Genomic DNA, 12,332 nt, shown 5'->3' on the forward strand with positions numbered 1-12,332 from the left:
CTTTGTTCTGGTTTATCGTCAGCGTGTACGGCACGCGCTGCGAAGCTGTTCACGAAGATGGCTCGCACTTAGCGTCAGACTGTGGAAGGACACACAGAGAGCGATGACATTGTTCAAGTGACGAGGAAATATCCCAAAATCGGTGACGGCAAGCAAACAGGAGAGAACCACAAGGGGTGAGATGGTAATGAGAAGCAGTGTAGGTGCGCGAAGTTCAAGTGCCAGAATGGCAGCCCCAGTGAGGCAGTTATTTCGCAAAGAGGCTCTTGAACCCCCGCTTCGACTGGGCCAGGCCCATGCTCGGCGGCTGCGGATTGGGCGGGCTGGGGGGCACAAAGAAGCTGCCCTGGGGTGCGTTCGTGCCACCATTTGGCGCGACGCTGCCCTGGTGCAGGTTCGGGCTGCTGGCATTGCGCGCGCGCATCGAGGAGCCACCCACGGTGGCCGACGAGGCGGCGGAGCCGTGCTGCTGGTGCTGGTGGAGGAGGGTGTGCTGCGGGTGTCTCAGCGACGCGCTGAAGCTCGTCTTTCGACCATACGAGGACGACGAGGAAGAAGGGCTCGGGGGCGCGCCGGTGTCGCCGTCTGCATACAGGGTCGGGAGCGGCGGCGGAGCGAGCGAGTCGGGCATGCTGGGCGACGTCGATGACGTCGTCTCGACGATGCGTCCCTCGGCGCCATCGTCAATGTCAAAGAAGCGGCGCGCCTTGCTCTTCTTGCTCGTGACGCACACCGTCAGCACGCCGCGGCGCGAGATCGTCGCTCGGCCCTGGAGGAGCCGGGAGCCGTGCTGGGCATAGTGGTGCCGCGCGACACGACCAGCCGCCGCCTGGAGCCCGTCGAGAGCGCGGTCCCTGAGCACGGCGTCGCGGTGATAGGCGTCGTTGGTGTCAAGGTATTTGATGTGGGGCTGCCTTGCGCCCATGAGGTGCAGCGCAGGCAGCTTGAGCGGGAGAAACTGGGCGAGCCGGACGATGCACTGGACCACATAGACCTTTTCGACGAGGCCGCCGCCCTGACACGTCTTGCAGTTGGCAACAATGCCCATCTGGCGCGCCTCGGAGCAGTCGTCGCACTCGACGACGGTCCTTGTCGAGCTCATCTCGATGTTGGACTTGAGCTTCTTGCGCCTGACGATGCCCTTGGCATCGATGGGAATCGACCACGGGTCCGCAATCTCAGGCAACGCCTCCGCATAGGGTGCTGCATAGATCTCTCTCAGCACTCTAATACACAGCCAAGTGGGCAGAAAGACTCACCATCGTAGGGTGCGGGCCCCCGCACGGCCCACTTGCCCTTCCTCGACTCTGTCCAGACCTCGACCTTGACATAGGCCATCTCGGCCTTGGAGAGCGCCTCGATGGTCAGGTCTCGCTCCCTGGCCTCGAGCGCCTCCTCGCGCTTCTTGATCTCCTTTTCGTTGCCCACCAGCAGGCTCCAGCCAGGCTTGGCCGCGGCACCATCAGCTTCGGCGCCACCGCCGACGGTGCTGAGCGAAGACTTCCTCTTTGACAGCGTGCTGGACTTGCCACCGAGGGTGGGGATGGCCACGACGAGTCTGCGGCGGACGCCAAAGAGGGACGTCTGCTCCGTGACGACAGTCTCCTCTTCGACGAGCTCAATGTCCTCCTCGTCGAGCTCGAGCGGGATACCGTTGGCTTGCATCGCAGCCGACTCGGCCGGTGAAGCAGGCCGCGAGGGACGGCTGCTGCTGCCAGCAGCCAAGAACGACGACTGGCTGATGGACGCCTTGTCTGGCGAGTACCCAGGATTGATGCCTGCAGCGACAGGTCCCGCGGCGCTCGAGCCCGTCGACGGACGCGATGGGGGCCTGTGCAGCGACGAGGCCAGTGCAGGAGGGAGCGGGTGAGCAGCAGCAGCAGCAGCGTGAGGCCCGCCCACCATGCGCAGCGACGACGCAGCGCTCTCGGCCGATGCATTCTGGTGTCGGTAGCCCTGCCAGGCATTGACGGCCAGGAAGCTGCGAGACGAGGGCGAGATGCCAGCCGAGGTGCTCTGGGTGCCTGCCGAGCTGCTGTCGTTTGAATTCTGCCGTACATGCTGCTGCCTCATCGATCCGGCTCCTCCTCCGTGGTGGCTGCCGATGCCTGCTTGTGCGCCGCTGCTGTTGCTGCTACTACTGCCGCCGACATGAAGAAGCTGGCTCCTGCCCCGCGCCTCGGGCCCATCGACCAGGTCCTCGACGCTCTCGTTTGCACCGCTGCTCGACGAGGGAGCTTGCCTGCCCAGCTGACTCTGCAGGCTTCCAATCGAGGGCCGACCATCGCCAATGGAGGGCCGTGTGGCACTGGACCGGGTCGAGGTGCTGCGGGGCGAGGCCGGGACATCGCTGTTGTAGATGCGCCTGCTCTGGCTGCTCGCGCTTCGTCCTTGGCTGCCGGCCATCGCCATCGCCATCGCCATCGCGTCAGGCTGCTGCTGCTGCTGCTGCGTATGCGGCTGCTGGTGATGACCGTGGAACAAGGGTACGGCATCTGACGTCTGCGCCTTGGCCCGGCCCGCGGCTCTGGGCAGCGTTGCTGGCAGAGGTCTCGGCAGGTCCTGCTGAAACGGCACTGCGGGCGGTCTTCTGGGTACGGTGTATGGCGATGTGGGTCTCGGCGCAGGCTCGGGTGTTGTTTTCGACAAGTCGCTCTGGGAAGCATGGACCTGGGTTGGGGTCAGCGTCAAGTCACGCTGCGGGGCCGTGTGTGCTGCAGCAGCAGCAGCAGCAGTGGCGGCTGCGGCACCAGCACCCGGGACATTGGTCGTCTTGCGGGCGGCCAGCGGGGGTCGTCGCAGATCAGCCAGCGTCCTCTTGAAGTGCTCGCCGGTGTCTGTATGCGCCGATGTCGCAGCCTTGGCCGTCGAGCTGGACCCGATGCCCTCGTCGCTCTCGCCGCCCAGCGCAGTCGGCTGGAGGCCCGGCGAGGTGCTCGGCCGCGCGTCGCTGGCTGCGAGGAGGTGCTGCTGATGCTGCTGTCTTCTCGGTGACGGCAGCGCATCCTCCTTTGTCGCGGCCACGGTGAGCCGTCTGGCGTCCTTTGGCTGTCGATGAGTCTGTGCCTGCGCCTGTGCCGGAGCCTGAGCCTGCGCCTGAGTCTGCGCCTGCGCCTGTGCCTGAGCCTGAGCCTGGGTATGGGCCTGCGCATCGGCCGGCTGCTGCTGCTTCCTCACGCCCGTGTTGATGGCGGCGAGCTCCCTCGACAGCTCGGGGATGTGTGTGCTGCCGCCGGCCGACGTCATGCGAGCGGCGCGCGACTTGCGTCGTCGCTCGCGCAGGTTGCTGCTGCTCGACGTCGACGTCGACGACGAGGCCGTCGTGGGCCGGGTCTGGTCGGCGCGGTAGGGCAAGAAGGACATCGAGTCGCCGCTGTCGGTGCGCGAGAGGCGCGAGGCTGCATCGTGATCATCGATGCTGCTTCTTGTTGAGGTATCGCCGTAGGCATGTACATGTGCATTGGCGTCGGCATGGACATCGACGTCGCGGGGCGTGAGCGGCGGCGTGGATCTCCTTCTGGCGACACCACGCTCCTCCTCGTGCGCCTGCTCAGCCTCGTGCTGTCCAGGCTGGTCCTTGGAGGCCGCGAGGAGGCGCCCCTTCCACTCGTTTGCGCCCTGCAGCAGCGGGTTGCCCGCGAGCAGAAACGCCGGCAGGGCGGCCGCGGGTGCTGATCTCTTCGCTGCAGCAGCAGCGGCGGCCTCCTCGCCATCATCGTCGTCGCCACAATCGCCACGATTGCCATCGCTATCATCGCCCAGGCCGAAGCCACGTGGCTGGCTGCTGGCAACGGCGGCAGCAGGCGACTTGAAGTGGAAGCCGACGCCGTGCTCGCCATCGTCGTCGTCGTAGTCTGCCTGGCCGACATCGAGGGTCTGGCCGGCGCCGATGCTGTCGACGGCGCGGGCCCACATGCCCAGCTCATCGTCGTACTCGTCGTCGCTGCTGACGTCGACGGGCATCGACGACATTGGCTCCCTGGCCCTCGGCCTGCTGACCGTGGTGGGCCGCGGTGGATGAATGCGCTCCTCTTCCTCCTCTTCCTCTTCCTCTTCCTCTTCCTCTTCCTCTTCCTCTTCCTCTTCCTCGTTTCCTCCGTCTTCTTCTGGTTCCTTCTCTTCGTCCGCTGCCCGCGCATGCAGCTGCGCTTCCTCGCCGCGCTTCCCATCCTGGCTGTACTGCGAGCTGCTCGACGGCGGTGTCGCTTCCTGCTCCTGCTCCTGCTCCTGCTCCTGCTCCTGATCCTGCTCCCGCGCATCGCCGCTATTGATGCCGCCCCGTCTGCGCTCGCGCGGCGCGGCCCACGGTGCGGAAAAGACGGCGCTGCTGCCGCTCGTGCTGCTCTGGCTAAAGCCCTCGTCGCTGCTCGCGGGCGGCAGCTGCTGCGATTGGTCCTGCGTCTGCGGCTGCGACTGCGACTGCGACTGCGCCTGCTGAGACTGCGCCTGCTGAGACTGCCGAGAGGACAACTGCTTGTTGCCGAGCTTGAGCGGCTGCGTGCGCGCCTGAGTCTGAGCAAGCGCCTGGGCCTGGGCGAGATCCGCGCTGCCGGCTGAGCTGGGCGTGGGAAAGGCTTCGAGGCCCGCGATGGGATCGCCGCGCGCAAAGACGCGGTGCAGCGGCGACTGCTTGGCAGACGACGACGACCCGGGCGACGTCACCGAGGAGCACGACGACGACGAGGGGGGGCAGAGCATCGCAGCAGACGAAGACAAGGCGGGCGGCAGGGGCGGCACCGACGACGATGGCGGGGACGACGACGACGATCCGCCTGGGTCGCCGACGGCCATGGTGCGCGCGGGAGAAGCAGCAGGCTGCGGGCCGGTGTCGGGTGCTGATCAGCTGGCGTCTTGCTAGCCCCTCACCTTCTTTCGCTGTCCGACGACGACGACGACGGTGACGACGTCGACGACAAGACAAGAGTAAGAGTGTGCTGCCCCTGTCGCGAGATTGCAAGAGAGCGTCGTCGGTCCCGCCTGCCGCCCGACCCTCTGCGCGCGCGCTCAGTCCAGTCTCGAGTGGCGAAAAAAAGAAAAAGGAAGGGCAAGAGTCGTAGAAGTAGTAGTGCGTAGTCCGCGCACAAGCCTCCCGTCTCCTGCGGCCCGCCCCGCTGCTCTGGCTGCGCTCTGCGTTTCGCTGCGTCGGCTCGAAGAGGGAAGGGGCCTGGGCGTCGATCTGGCCAGCCAAAAGAGTTGCCCTGCGCCAGGCAGCAAAGCAAAAAAGGGCCGCTCTTCTATCTTAGACAACCCTCTTCGTTCGAGCTGCAGGAACTCCAGGGCGGAGAACAGGGGAACGCTGGGCAAGACTAGCTGCCGCCGACTTAGCACAGATCTAGGGCCCGTCCAAAAATTCGAATTAGCCTTTTACTACTACTACTAGCTAGTCAGTCAGTCCTATCTGCCTTTCAATTGTTACTATTTCCACTATTTGCACTTGGCGTCGGTCCACAAGGTCGGCCTCTTCTCCGTCAGAGTGGGTCAGTAGTAGTGGGTCGAAGGGTGCAGAGGAGAATTTCAACAGGGCGGCCGATGACTTCACAGCACCGAATTCCTCCTTTTGCCTTTCAAGTTTCAGTGTACCCTAGGTGATCAAATGCCGAGAAAGAGAGACGGTCAGACGCATGGAAGGCTGGCCCGGGCCTTTATGTCGTTCGCCGTCTTCCGCGTCGTGTGCTCGAATGACGTTCGAGACCGCTGTCTACTCTCTTAATGAGTTTTGGAGAGGGTGATCGCGACCTCGTGGTGCTTGCGTATCAGGTCTCTACTAGCAGAAGGCAAGGCCGCGGCCAGGGCAGCGGCCAAGCGTCGGAGCCGCCAGGAACACATCTTCCCTTCCACTGTCTCACTGTTTGCCACGACCACGTTGCTCCTCCCAGGCTTTGCAGGAGAGACGGTGACAAGAGAGACGGCGAGAGAGACATCCTATAGCCACCCCCACAGCACCCGAAGACTGTGTGTCCAACAGCACCCAAAGACTGTGTGTCCAACAGCACCCGAAGACTTCGTGTCCAGAGATTGATTGTGTTGATTGATTGCGTCACAGAGAGAGAGAGAAGCGAGAGGAAAGGTCATGCAAAGTCTTCCCCGCGGCCCGACAGGATGAGCCCGACTGTGTAGATGAAGTCACGTCAGTCTGAGATAAAGCCACTCCCAGAAAGCACGGAAGAAACCCACTGATAAGACCAAAGAGGCCGAGGATGGAGCTGAAGACCTCGACGATGAGAATCTTGACAAACAGCTGCGGGTCTGCTGCGTCGGCCACGGCGGCATTGGCACCCGTGATGCCGACCGAGACACCGCAGACGAGGTTGCACATGCCCACAGTGATGCCTGACCAGAAGAGCAGGTAGCCAGTCAGGTAGTTGTTGCCCGTCCAGAGCTTGTCGGCGGCCTCAAAGTTGCTCGAGACCTTTGCGCTAAAGACGATGGCCATGATGACGCCGTAGATGGCAACGACCTCGCAGAAGATGATGCTGATCAGGTTCTTGGTCGTGATTCTCGGCGCGCGCACACCCGCGCCCAGGATCGAGGCGCCGGTGATGAAGATGCCCCTGTGGTTGTGTTTCTCGTCAGTGATAGTTCTAAGTCTTGGCCACTCTTGCCATTGGCACACCCACCAGCCGGCTCCCACGACGCTCAGGCCGATGCAGAGGCCGATGCCGATCATCGCCCACACATAGGGCGATGTCTCGGTGAGAAAGGCGCCGATGTTGAACGCCTCGCCCGAGCCTGCAAAGGTGTCAGCGGGAAGAAAGAGTAGAGAACAAAGATGAGGCAAAGAAACTGACCAGTAAAGACGAGGTAGAGGCCCAGGAGCGTCGCCGTCGAGAGGCCCGCCCCACCGGTATACGCCAAGGTGCTCATCCTGTATGTGAGACCGAGCGGCGACGAGACTGGAGAGGCGATCCGTTGCTTGCTGGTCGCTGACGTGTGTCTGTCTGTCTTGAGTCGGACAGCCTTCGTTGGTGTGTGTGTCGGGGCGTGCCTCAGCTCCTGAGACGACTTTGTCACGTGGCGGTGACTGAACGATCAGTCATTCCCGACATCCCGTCTCCACCTTTTTTTCGCGTTTTCTCGTTTTACGGTTTGGGTCTGCTGCTTGCTGACTCGCCCTCTCGGAGCATCGGCCGATCATGCATGCATCTGCCCCGGCTCCCTCCTCCTCTTCCACCACCAACACACCCACCACCACCATGCCAGACGTCTCCCGCGCAGCAGCAGCAGCAGCAGCCTCCTCCTCCTACGCCTCGTCGAGCACGCTGCCGCCGCTGACGAGCGCGCCGCTGGCCCTGCAGCACACGCGCTTCTCATCCTGGTTCCCCCTCTATCGCCGACACTCACCCAAGGCCACGATTCTGGATCTGTCGACGCTTCAGCCCGATTTCCTCGAATGGCTCGAGGAAGATGGGCTGGTGCTGCCCACGGAAAGCGGAGATGCGCCTTCCCCGCCCTCGTCGCTGTCAGGCGAGGAGGAGGAGGAAGAAGACGACGACGACGACGAAGAAGCCGAGGCACGCAACTTCGACGGGCTCAATGAGCGGATCCGGAGAGTGATCCAAGACTATGAGGGCGCCGTATTCCCAAAACTCGACTGGAGTGCACCCGCAGTGAGTCCTGGTCTCTCCCTCTCTCTCTTCTAGCTGAGGCTGACGGCGACGGCGACGCTGCTGCTGCTTCAAGGACGCGGCGTGGATCGTGCCCGGCTCGACGCTCCGATGCACCTCGCCGTCGGACGTGTACCTGCTCCTCAAGTCGTCTGACTTCATCTCCAAGGACGTCGTCCAGCTCTCGGAGCTCTCCAAGATGGCCGCTGCCGACGCTGTCGACGAGGCGAGCAAGGCGGGCGTGTCTGTGCGGCCGCACCTGATCCTCAAGAAGTTCTTTGCGATGCCCACCTCGCACGAGTTCCGCTGCTTTGTCCGTGGCGGCCACCTCGTCGCCATCAGCCAGCGCGACGTGGGCACCTACTTTGACCACCTTCAGGAGCGTGGCTACCGGCGGCGCATCGTGCTGGCCCTGCGCGACTTTTTCGACGACGTGCTCCGGCCTATGCTCCAGCCAGCGGCGGCGCAGGGACAAGGACAAGGGCAAGGGCACGGGCAGGAGCAAGCGCAAGAGCAGCACAGCGAGGGTGCGCGAGGCTGGAGCGGAGGACAGCGACGGCCTGCGCGGCCCTTTCCCATCGCCGACTTCATCTTTGACGCATACATCACGCGCGACCTCGGCCGCGTCCTCCTCGTCGACGTCAACCCGTACCTCGACCGCACCGACGGGCTGCTCTGGACGTTTGACGAGGTCGAGCGGCGGGCGCGGCGCGCGTGGGGCGAGGTCGTCGAGTACGAGTCCGAGGCCGAGCTGCAGGAGGAGGCCAGTGCGGTGGAGCTCCTCCGACCAGCGCCAGGCAACGCGCAGAACGGCATCGACGACGACGAAGACGATGACGACGACGAGGATGCGAGAAACACGTTTGTGCGAATCTACACCGACGGCAGACCGCCGACGGTGCTTCGCGAGACGCCGTCAAACAGCAACAGCGGGACAACGACGCCGAGGTCCGAGGCCGGCGCATCTGGTTCTGCACTAGCGACGACAACGACAGCAAGGAGGGGCGGCTCACGGGCCATAACAACGACGACGACTGCATACCACGGCCAGCAGCCCATCTTGCGGGTGCTGACGTCGCGCGCGCAGGCGCACCAGGCCTTTCCGACACATGCGCGCAACATGGTCCCTGCCGACGTCGTGGACCTGTCCGAGGGCAAGAGCATTGCCGAGTTTGCGAGCGAGTGGGCCGGCGCCGTCGCACGGGGTGCCGTCCCTGGTGATGGCGATAGTAGCGACAGCGACGATGATGGGGGTAGCGAGGATGCTGACGAAGCCGAGCCGAGGCAGGACATGCGAGGGGAGCACGAGCAGGCACACATGCAGCCGCTCGTCGTGGGCCGATAGACTTGTCCGCGTGTGTGTGTGTGGTCAATCTTGTACAATAGTCAATGCAGCAGCACACCTGAGAAATGGACTCTTAACATCATTGATTTCTCGCGCCAGACAAGAAGGATGCGGAGAGCATGATCCTATCCATCCGCAGAGTGATCCTATCCATCCACAGAGTCGACTAGTGTGCGAGGACAGAGAGAGAGGGAGAAGGGACAGAGGGAGGTGTAGTGATAGGGAATGCGAGAGAGAGAGATACTGTGTGTGTGAGGACAAGACTCTGTCCATCTGTGATCATGAGGATGAGCCTCCTTTTGTGTAATGCGGACACCGGTGTCCATCCAGGCATCCCGCCACTCAGGCAGCCTGCTCCGTCGAGGGACCGCCTCCGCGACCGGTGCCATTGGCCCTTGGGTAGCGTCCCCTGCCGCCGCCGCCGCCGCGCAACGGGCCCTTGCCCTGGCCGCCCTCGCCGCTCAGTCGCGGGCGCCTGTCGCCATTGGCACCCGCCCCTCCGCCCCTGCGCTCTCCGCCGCCACTGCTGCTGCTTCCCCCGCCGCCGCCTCGTCCTGCTCCGCCACCACGTCCACCACCTCGGCCACCCCTGGCACCGGCGGCCTCCCTCTCCATGCGCTCCTGCAGCATCTTTGTCCGCTTGCTGCTCGCCACCACGAATCCATCTTCGTCCACCTCGGGCGCCTTCTTTGCGTGCGTCACGGGCACCACGGGCGACGCCTGCTGCTGATGCTGCTGCTGCTTCTGTTCAACAGCCTTGCCGCGCGTCGTCTTGGCCTCGTCTCCATTGACGGTAGCCGGGTCAGACGTGGCCGCGGCCGAGGCAGCGGGCTTCGAAGCAGGTGCCTGCGCAATCGCGTGGGCCTGCGTCGCCGCTGCAGGCTGCAGGTCCAGGTCGCCGAGGTCGTCGTCGTCGGCAGCGGCCCAGTCAAAGGTGCGAGGCCCGGCTCTGAACAGCTCGGCGGCCGTCTGTGATTTATAATTCCGTCAGCATGCACTTCTAGACCTGCAAGGAGAGGAACAAGCCCACCTTCTTGGGACCGTCGACGACCTGCGTCGTGTTGACGGGCTCGAGCACCTCTGCGTTGGCCGTGCCGTCAGCGCCGCCCTGGCCGTTGTGGGCACTGGTATCGCCTACGAGAGTGCCCTTGGCTGCGCTCTCGCCCTTGTCCGTCGCGCCTCCCTCGACGACGGCAGCGGGCACCGACTCGACGGCGCCGCCCTCGGGCTCGGCCTGCTGCACCTCCAGCGGCACCTCCTGGTTGTGTGCCTCCCCGCCCTCGTCCTTGTCGATCTCCGAGGCCTGCATAAAGTGGATGCCGCCAAGGCCAGCGTGGTGGCCATTGACAGGCGCAGGGGCCTGCTCGAGGATCGGCTCCTCCTGCGCTGGCGCCGTCTCCTGCACCTGCACTGGCTCGGGCACCGGCTCCGACTCCTGCTCCTGCTCCTGCTCCTGCTCTGAGATGGAAGCAGCAGAGCCGGAGCCAGAGATGCGCTGGAGCAGCTCGTGGATCCGCTGGTAGGAGACGCCCTCGATGACGCTCTCGTGCGAGGCGGCGCTGAGCTTGGCGAGGAGCGCAAACTTGTCGGCCTGGCCAATGACATCGGTCGACGCAGCAAAGTCGTAGTAGAGCTTGCTGACCGCGGCCTTGTCCTGGCCCGTGGCGCTGTCGAGCACGCGCGGGTACGCAGGCGGGGCAAACGATGGTGGGCCGGGGGGCGAAAAGAGGTTGAAGAGACGGACGAGCTCAAAGAGGAGCGAGAACGAGGCCTGCTCGCGCGCCTGTGCTGCCTCGACGGCCTCCTGCTGCGCCGCATCTGCCTGCTTCTTGGCCTCTGCCTCGGCGATCTGTGGAGAATGGAATGGATAAGGTGGTGTCCAGGACTTCACTGCGTCATCATCAATATTGACCAACTCACCTGGACACCCTTGAGGGCCTCGCTGAGCTCAAAGACGCTCATCTCGATGCCGCCCTTGGACGCAAATGCGCGCTGCTGGTCGGCGTTGAGCTTGCCCAGGTCCGTCGTGTCGTACGTGGCGATGCGTTGCTGGTCGCAGGAACCCGCCCGTCAGCCACACCGCCACACAAGATGAAAAGGCAAAGTAAGGGACGAGGAGACTCTCACCAGCTTCTTGTTCAGCACCTTGATCCTCTTGGCCAGCACGGCCTGCAGCGGGCTCTTGTGCGACGGCGACGAGCCATTCTCGGTGGCAGTCTGGCCTGGCTTGGAGGCCTCCTCGTCGAGATCCTGCGCGGGCACCTGGACGCTCCCGTCGACGCTATCTCCGGCCGCAGGGGCCTTGGTGGCCAGCGCGGCTGCTGTGGCCGCCTCGTGGATGCCGCCGTTGCTCGTGGCCGTCGACGAGGCAGCTGCGGCAGCCCTCTTCTTTGCCTTTTTGGCCGCGGCGCTCGGCGGGGGTGCGCCGGGCACGATGCGCGCAGCCATCGTCGTAGTAGTCGTCGTCGTCCTTCTTCTTCTTCTTCTTCTTCTTCTTCTTCTTCTTCCTCTTCGTCCTCCCACTCACACGCGCTCTCTCGTCCTCCTCCGCCTACCCTTGCTGTCCTCGGCTCGGTCTCGACCTGGTCTCAACTTGTCCTCGACTTGGCCTCGATCTTGTGAGGAGGGGGGAAGGAAGAGATGGGGACGTGTGCGATCGGCTAATCCTGGAAACAAGGGGATGCGCTGCGTCTCTCTTCTCTCTTTCTCTCTCTCTCTCTTTCGCCCTCGACCGTTCTGTACCACTCGTCGCTGGGCTTTCGCTCTCGCTGCTGGGCTGCACCTACGTACTGGGCTGGGCAAAGGCAGACGGAGTGACTGACTCGCCCTCTGCAGTCGGATTCGGTTTTCTTGCCGGTCCAACGAGTCAGGCGCACGCCTCTCGCTCAAATGCACGCACCCTCGCACGCACGCACGCACGCACCCCAGGCCTGGCTCTTTCTCTCGCTCGAGTTCCAACAACACTTTTCGCACGCCTCGCCCGAGAAGAAACGGGGCCAGGCGCCACGTGGTCGCTGACTTAATTCCGCCATCGCCAACCTGGGTCCACTTGGACTTTTGAGGTCACCGTAGGCAGTCTTATCGTTCGTTGGTAAGTCTTTGCAATGATCACATCTCCTTTTTCGTTTTTGATGGGATCGATGAGGAGGATCGTGCTGCCGTCTGAGAAGCGAGAAGTCCAGAGAAAAAAAAGAGGGAGTAGGCCCCTGCGCCTTTATTTTGCACGAGCAAGGCTCATTAGGCAGTCCCTACCCAAAACCTCTCGAAGAGCATGAGACCTGCGATGCCTATTCGCAATCACAGCTGACGGGCGAACTTCACAGCATCTATACGTCTGCCAAGCTATTAATGGTTGGTTCTTTCCCTTCCAGCTCACATACCTA

The 12,332-nt window shown here is 63.6% G+C and overlaps 4 protein-coding genes across 4 annotated transcripts; 1 reads left to right on the forward strand and 3 right to left on the reverse strand.

The window, feature by feature from the left end:
• Positions 1-60: 60 nt before the first annotated feature.
• On the reverse strand, positions 61-1,233 carry FA10DRAFT_95183 (hypothetical protein). Its single transcript, XM_025525808.1, has one exon. It carries the CDS (start codon positions 1,100-1,102, stop codon positions 248-250), a length of 855 nt encoding a protein of 284 aa, XP_025379734.1. The 5' UTR covers positions 1,103-1,233; the 3' UTR covers positions 61-247.
• Positions 1,234-5,834: 4,601 nt separating this feature from the next.
• FA10DRAFT_240148 (F1F0 ATP synthase subunit C) lies at positions 5,835-7,121 on the reverse strand. Its single transcript, XM_025519201.1, has 4 exons — positions 6,789-7,121; positions 6,618-6,729; positions 6,175-6,551; positions 5,835-6,109 (listed from the first exon to the last, which is right to left on the reverse strand). The coding sequence occupies exons 1-4, from the start codon at positions 6,862-6,864 to the stop codon at positions 6,069-6,071; spliced, it is 606 nt and encodes a 201-aa protein (XP_025379735.1). The 5' UTR covers positions 6,865-7,121; the 3' UTR covers positions 5,835-6,068.
• Positions 7,122-7,193: 72 nt separating this feature from the next.
• FA10DRAFT_285399 (D123-domain-containing protein) lies at positions 7,194-8,949 on the forward strand (the record flags this gene model as incomplete). Its single annotated transcript, XM_025523987.1, has 2 exons — positions 7,194-7,607; positions 7,681-8,949. The coding sequence occupies 2 exons, from the start codon at positions 7,194-7,196 to the stop codon at positions 8,947-8,949; spliced, it is 1,683 nt and encodes a 560-aa protein (XP_025379736.1).
• Positions 8,950-9,080: 131 nt separating this feature from the next.
• FA10DRAFT_301007 (hypothetical protein) lies at positions 9,081-11,894 on the reverse strand. The gene is made up of 4 exons (XM_025524914.1): positions 11,077-11,894; positions 10,870-10,998; positions 9,980-10,798; positions 9,081-9,918 (listed from the first exon to the last, which is right to left on the reverse strand). Exons 1-4 carry the CDS (start codon positions 11,395-11,397, stop codon positions 9,292-9,294), a joined length of 1,896 nt encoding a protein of 631 aa, XP_025379737.1. The 5' UTR covers positions 11,398-11,894; the 3' UTR covers positions 9,081-9,291.
• Between the last annotated feature and the right edge of the window lie 438 nt (positions 11,895-12,332).

The sequence above is a fragment of the Acaromyces ingoldii genome (assembly GCF_003144295.1).
Source record: "Acaromyces ingoldii strain MCA 4198 unplaced genomic scaffold FA10scaffold_2, whole genome shotgun sequence".
Lineage (NCBI taxonomy): Eukaryota > Fungi > Basidiomycota > Exobasidiomycetes > Exobasidiales > Cryptobasidiaceae > Acaromyces > Acaromyces ingoldii.